Source organism: Zophobas morio, unplaced genomic scaffold (genome assembly GCF_036711695.1).
Source record: "Zophobas morio isolate AGI-343-1 ecotype UQ-CSIRO unplaced genomic scaffold, CSIRO_AGI_Zmor_V1 ptg000018l, whole genome shotgun sequence".
Lineage (NCBI taxonomy): Eukaryota > Metazoa > Arthropoda > Insecta > Coleoptera > Tenebrionidae > Zophobas > Zophobas morio.
The window spans coordinates 3,518,364-3,525,340 of record NW_026972123.1 but is presented as its reverse complement, the minus strand read 5'-3'; the positions used below and the strand labels follow the sequence as shown (position 1 = coordinate 3,525,340).

The 6,977-nt window shown below is 29.9% G+C and overlaps 1 protein-coding gene across 1 annotated transcript; it reads right to left on the bottom strand.

The window, feature by feature from the left end:
- LOC135130865 (eIF-2-alpha kinase GCN2-like) lies at nucleotides 1–3,030 on the bottom strand. Its single transcript, XM_064058311.1, has 10 exons — nucleotides 2,843–3,030; nucleotides 2,593–2,793; nucleotides 2,099–2,534; nucleotides 1,934–2,047; nucleotides 1,753–1,885; nucleotides 1,491–1,704; nucleotides 1,300–1,430; nucleotides 733–1,252; nucleotides 424–679; nucleotides 1–361 (listed from the first exon to the last, which is right to left on the bottom strand). The coding sequence occupies exons 1-10, from the start codon at nucleotides 2,960–2,962 to the stop codon at nucleotides 324–326; spliced, it is 2,163 nt and encodes a 720-aa protein (XP_063914381.1). The 5' UTR covers nucleotides 2,963–3,030; the 3' UTR covers nucleotides 1–323.
- Nucleotides 3,031–6,977: the final 3,947 nt, after the last annotated feature.

Sequence of the window (6,977 nt, the reverse complement as noted above, 5' to 3'; positions counted from 1 at the left end):
TACTAATAAGATTGGATTTAATGTTTGCTTTCTTAACAATACTAAATTAACCGATTTTGAATAAACATGTTTTATAAGATTTCGAAAAATTCTCCTCAGCTGTCTAAAAAAGTTCGAAATATTTGTAACAAAATAGGATAATTTGATGCCACTAGTTCAAATTTACCACCTAAAAGCGGGCCACTGCTGTGACCTTGAAACCAAGATTTTGGTGGAAAAAACTGCTATCTTCACCTACTGCATAAGGCAAATATCTTTTTGTAGAAATTGAATAATGACTTGAGCTGAGTCAACTGAAACAATATTCTTTAACGATCTCACACTTAACGCTTCGTTATAATGACATCCATTGCAAATATAGCTGAAATTATCAAGTATCAGTTATTTACTTAGTTGCAAAATTCAAGCAAATATTCAACGTACTGCCACTAAACAAATGAATAATCCTTGGGTTCTCGTCCTGTGACATTAGTGATTTAACAATCGCTTCGACATTAAAGGAAACATCAACAGCTGAAATATTCATCGGCTTTCTCTTTTTTTTCAGTTCACACTGTTTAATCAGAGAGTCAAATCTGCCACCATTTGCCACCACCTGAGTTCCGCATACAGCACGAAACATAAAACCCGAAGAACTTCTTTGATTTACTAAAAGCGGTGCCAAATATATTGTCCAATTCTGAAATTGCAATTGTTAAGATCTCAGCCTACTTGCTGTTGGAATCCAATTACCATTCCGAATTTTTTCGCATTTTCCATGATCACTCTCAGCTGCTTGAATGCCGTCTGAATTAAATCAGATTTATTAAAAAATGTAGACAAATATTTCTCGCAACTTCCAACGTCATAATGTTGCATTATTTTGCAAAGAAACGAGTTTATTTTTTCATCTAATTGCAACGAAGAGAAGGTCTGTGCAGAAATTACAGTTGAATTAATCAAAAGGTTGGTTAATGTTGAAGAATCCTTTTTTGAAAGTCCACACCATTTTAAAATTTCTTTAAAGATAAGACCGTGGTTGATAATAATGATTTTTCTTCTTTCGTTTGGAAATGCTTCTTCTAAAACTTTCTGTGTGACGTGAAGCATTTCGGCATCAGCTACAAAATCTTCGACTTGGTTGCTAACAACTTGAAAGAGACACTCTTGGACTTCTGTGGGAGAATAGTAACCTTCTTCGAAAACTTTCTCTGTGGAGTATCTTCGGATTTTCTGGATTCTCTTATTGGCCACGTAGTAAGAAAATGAAATTCTGTGATAGAACGATGAATAACTTCTGTGGTTGATTTAAATTCTTACCTAGATGTGTTTGAGAGAGAAATGGAATTGCCACTAGTGTTCAGCAAAGTCGTCAGATTGTTAGAATGCTTGGGGAATGATGGCATGAAGATTGGCATTGGAATCTTTTGGCCTCCGTGTAACTTAAATATCTACAATTATTTATTTTTAACTCTTGTCGACTATTATTGTTACTACTTCTTGTAACTCACCTGTTTTGCCTTTTTCAGAAAAAGAGTAGTGGCTGCGACTTTTTCAGGACTTATCGATTTCAAGGCTCCTTCAAAAAATTTGCGTTCTTGGTTCGTCACCCTTCTACTTTGCTGAATCACTGCTTTGATTTCTTCGGTAGATTTGCCAGAAGTTAGAACTTTGAGAATTTGCTCACAACTTGGTCTTTCGTGGTGGTCGATGTGAAGAAGATTTCTATAATTCACGACGGTAGTAATCCATCATTCTAAACGTACTACCAACCTTAGAAGATTTTTCTTGTTGGTGTTGTTGGTCGCAAAATTAACACTTTTCCACTTTTCTTGTGTCAAGGGAAAAATGAAAGACTTTTCCATGTCGGTCATGGGTTTTGAACACATTTCGAAGTACGTTACACCTACAAAATATTATCATTTTTATTTAGTAGTAGTGAAAGTGTGACCACCTAAGCTGTATATGTCAGCTTTGATGTTGAACCTATTTCCTGCAAAAAGTTCCGGAGCTATGTAAACCTGCGTACCACAAGGAGCCGTAAGCGACCCATACGGAAGCTCTTCGCCTAAAACATGTCAATTACAGGTAATTTTTTCAATCATTTCTTTCCTATTACTTTGAAAAGCGTCCAACTCATTCTCCCGACAAATCTGCTTCGACAACCCAAAATCACCAATTTTGATCACATCGTCAGAAGTCAGAAAGATGTTCTCCGGTTTGAGATCCCGATGCACGATGTTGTTCCTGTGTATATAAGACAAACCCTCACAAATCCCTCTGAAATACTTAGCGACTTTGTCTTCGTCTAAATATAGATTGCTTCTGATGGAAGCCCTCAAGTTGCGCTTCTCGCACAGTTCCATTTGGATGTACAAATATCTCAATTCTATGTAGTTGTCCTGGAAGGCGACGACACTATCATCGTCGTCGTCGTCGTCGTACTCAGAATCGTCATAATATTCGTCTTCGTCGTCGAAATTGTCTTCGTCATCGTCTGCGTGCTCGCTACTCATATAACCGTCCAAAGACAATTTCTGAATTTCTGAACACAACTACAACAAAAAAACCGTAACCACGATGTCAATCATTGCAACCAAAAGGAAAACTTACATTTTCGTCTTCGCATTTCCCATATTCGGTACTCGGAACCCGTGCCGTCTCGATCCAAGAGTTGAAATATCGGACGATGTTGTTGTGGTTGAGTTCCGACAAAATTTTCGCCTCTCGTCTGATTGTGCCAAGATCCTCCATGTTTGACTCAAATTTGATTATTTTGATGGCGAATTCGTTGTTGTCACATTTTCGTTTGGCCTTTTTCGGAAATGTGTTACAAATGGTGATGAGAGGAGTTTGCACTTACTTTAAAAATTTGTCCGTATCCGCCTTCGCCTAAAGACTCTGCTAAATCAAACTCTTGGTCTAATTTTGTTGCGTATGTAGCAGCCTCTTGGTTTATCTTTGAGGTTCTTCTCTGCAGCATCTTCACGGTTAAGTTATTTGATCTGGAATGACTAGGTCTGGGTACTCTACCTATGTTTTTGTAGAAGATCTACGATTTATGTTATCAGAATGATTGCGAAATGGTTAGTTATTGTTTGAATCTTATCTGTTTTGATTGCGTGGGGGACATACTTTTTAAGTAGAAATTATCACTTATGATAACAAATTTTTCTAAATTTTTTGCAGAAATTTTTTTCTCTTGTCTGTTAGGACATTTTTATACCTAGAGAAGGATATCTCAACATCACACGATGTTGAACAAGAATATTTGAAATTAGAAATTTCAATGGGTTTCTTTTCTTGAAGTCCGGTGTAACGTATTTAGTTTTGTCAGATAATTTTAATTGTAAGATTCGATTTAGAGATTTTTTTGCTGATAACGAAGTAAAGAATGACTAATTTTATGTTTTTTCGACGTTTCTCGATTTTATATTACAATTTTTGGTTTCTTTATTTCCTTTATTTTTTTGTTGTTTTTTTCGACTTACAATTTTTTGTTTATTCAATTTTTCAGATTTTCAGGCTTTGATTTTTCAATTTCATGATTTTCCACGTTTAAAAGTTTTCAATATTTTGATTTTACAATACAGATTTTTCAAATTTTCGTTTCTTCAAATTTTCATGTTTGATTTTCACTTTGGACATTTTTCAAGTTTTCATTATATACTTTTTCGTTTTTTTATTTTTGATTCTTCAATTTCACAGTTTCTTGACTTCTAAATTTTTCGATTTTTAGAGTTGCAATTTTTTAATTTTGCAATTTTTCGATATTACAGTTTCTCATTTTTCGATTTTTCACATTCTCAGTTTTTAATTTTTGTCATTTTCAATTTTTCATTTTCCCGATTATTTTAATTTTAATTTTCTCGATTTTATGTCACAAATTTTCATTTTTTCAATTCCTGTATTTCTTGTTGTTTCTTTCGATTTTTCAATTTTTCGTTTCTTCACTTTTTCGAATTTTCAGTTTCTCAATTTTTCGTTTCCACAATTTTTCATGTTCCCGATTTTTATTTTTCAATGTGGCGAATTTTTAATTTTTATTTTTTCGATTTATATCACAATTGTCCGTTTTTTCATTTCCTTTATTTTCTGTGTTTTTTTTTCGATTTTCCAATTTTTCATTTGTTTGTCCATTTTTCAATTTTTAAATTTTTCACTTTGCAGTTTTTGGATTTCCAGTCTTCCGATTTTCCGATTTCTTTAATTTTCAATATTTCTATTTCATAATACATATTTTTTTTGATTTTTCACTTTTTCGATTCTTAGGATTTTTCAAGTTTTCATTTTGTAATTTTTTGTTTTTTATTTCTGATTTTTCAATTTTACAATTTCTCGACGTCCAAAATTTTCAGTTTTTCGTTCCTTCAATTTTTCGGTTTGCATCAGTTTTTCAATTTGGTAATTTTTCAATATTACAGATTTTCATTTTTCGATTTTTCATTTTCTCAATTTTTTGTTTCCGATTTTATATCACAATCTTTCGTTTTTTCATTTCCTTTATTTTTTGTTGTTTCTTTCGATTTTACAATTTTTCGTTTGTTCAATTTTTCAAATTTTCAGAATTTTTTCAATTTTTCTTCAAATTTTCAAGTTTGATTTTCACTTTTTACATTTTTCAAGTTTTTATTATACTTGCACTTTTTCGTTTTTTTATTTTTAATTTTTTAATTTTACAGTTTGTCGATTTCCAGATTTTTCCAATTTTCCAATATTACAATTTCTTATTTTTCCATTTTTCACATTCACGATTTTTTATTTTTCCCTTTTTCAATTTTTCGTCCCCTAAATTTTTCAACAAGTGTTTATAAAAAAAAAAAACATTTTCAAAAATCGAAATTGTGTTTTTTCAAATAAAACACCCAGTATCTTATTATTGCATCTTGTTGTATTTTTTGTTCTCTCTGGTCAAAAAGAGACAAGAAAGGGAATTAAAGAAAACGAAAACGACAAAAAACTACATGAAAAGTAATTAAAAAAAAAAAAAAAAAAGTGAGAGTCAGAAAAAATGACGAAAAAAAACCACCGACAGGTGAAAACCAATGAAAAAAGGGAACAAAAATGTGCAGTTGCAGTTTTTGTATTTCCAGTCTTCCGATTTTCCAAATTCTTTAATTTTCAATATTTCTATTTCATAATACATATTTCTTTTTTTTTTCGATTTTTCACTTTTTCGATTCTTAAGATTTTTCAAGTTTTCATTTTGTAATTTTTCGTTTTTTATTTTTGATTTTTCAATTTTACAATTTCTCGACTTCCAACATTTTCAATTTTTCTTTCCTTCACTCTCTCGGTTTGCATCAGTTATTCAATTTGGCAATTTTTCGATGTTACAGTTTTTCATTTTTCGATTTTTCAGTTTCTCAGTTTTTAATTTTTCCCTTTTCCAATTTTTTGTTACCGATTTTTATTTTTCATTTTCCCGATTTTTAATTTTCACCTTTTCGATTTTATATCACAAATTTCGTTTATTTTTTGTTGTTTCTTTCGATTTTACAATTTTTCGTTTATTTAATTTTTCAAATTTTCAGGTTTTTTTCAATTTCTTACATTTTTCAAGTTTTTATCATACACTTTTTCGTTTTTTATTTTTGATTTTGCAATTTTACAATTTGTGAACTTCCAATTTTCCAATATTACAAAATCTCATTTTTCCATTTTTCACATTCTCGATTTTTAATTTTTCGTCCCCTCAATTTTTCAACTCCCCGATACTATTATTTTGCATTTTCCTGATTTTTTTATTTTTCATTTCCTGGATTTTATATCACAATTTTTTGTTTTTCCATTTCCTTAATTTTTGTTGTTTCTTTCGATTTTCCAATTTTTCGTTTATTCAATTTTTCAAATTTTCAGGCCAACAGTTTTATGCTTCGATTTCTGAATTTTTTTTCAAATTTTCAATGTTTTATTTCATTTTTAAAATTTTTCAATTTTTTTTATTTCTCGATTTATCGAATTCAGATGTTTAGATGTTTTGATTGTTCAATTTCTCAATTTATCAATTTTTTTCTATTTATCAATTTTTCGATGTTTCGATTTTTCAGTTAACCGATTTTTAAATTTTTTTAAAGTCTGGAGTTTCGATTTGTCGATTTTTCAGTTTTTCGATTCTTAAGTTTTAGATTTTCGAATTTTTATTTTTTGATTCTCTGATTTCTCCATTTTTCAATTTTGCGATATTTCAATTGTTCGATGTTTTAAATTTTAGATTTTTCGATTTCTGGATTTTTTGATTTTTGAGTTCTGCAGTATTTCTATTTTCCAATTTTTTAAATTTTGACGTTGCTAAATTTTCAGTGTTCCGATTTTACATTTAATATATTTCTTTTTATTTTCCCGTTTCTCGAATTCGCAGTTTCGATTTTTCAGTTCTTCACTTCTTCGATTTTTGGATTTTTCAGTTGGCAATTTTTTTAATTTCTCAATTTTGGATATTTGTTTCAGTTTTGGGATTTTTCAAAATTTCTATTTTTCGACTTTTCGATTTTTTATTTTTTGGATTTTCAGTTTTTCGTTTTTTAAACTATAGATTTTTCAATTTTCGACTATTTTATATATATTTCGATATCTGAATTTTTCGAGTTTTCAGTACTTGTATATTTTAATTTTTCTTTTTTCCGAATTTTTTATTTTTCGATTTTTCAATAATTGTTTGAGAACTCGATTTATCGAGATTAGGATGTTTCGATGTTTTGATTGTCTCGGTTTTTGAATTTTTCGATTTATCGGTTTTTTACTTATCGGCTTTTTGATTTTTGAATTTTTGAATTTCTTAATTGCCCAGTATTTGGATATTTCGTTCAATTTTCTGAGTTTTTTCAGTTTTTCGAGTGTTCAATTTAATATTGGGATTTTTTACTATTTCGACTTTTGGATTTTTCACGTTCTGGATTTTTCAATTTCTCGACTTTTTACTATTTGGATTTTCAATTTTTCGTTTTTTGAACTTTCGGTTTTCACAATCTTTCAACTTTTCGATATTTTAAATTTTG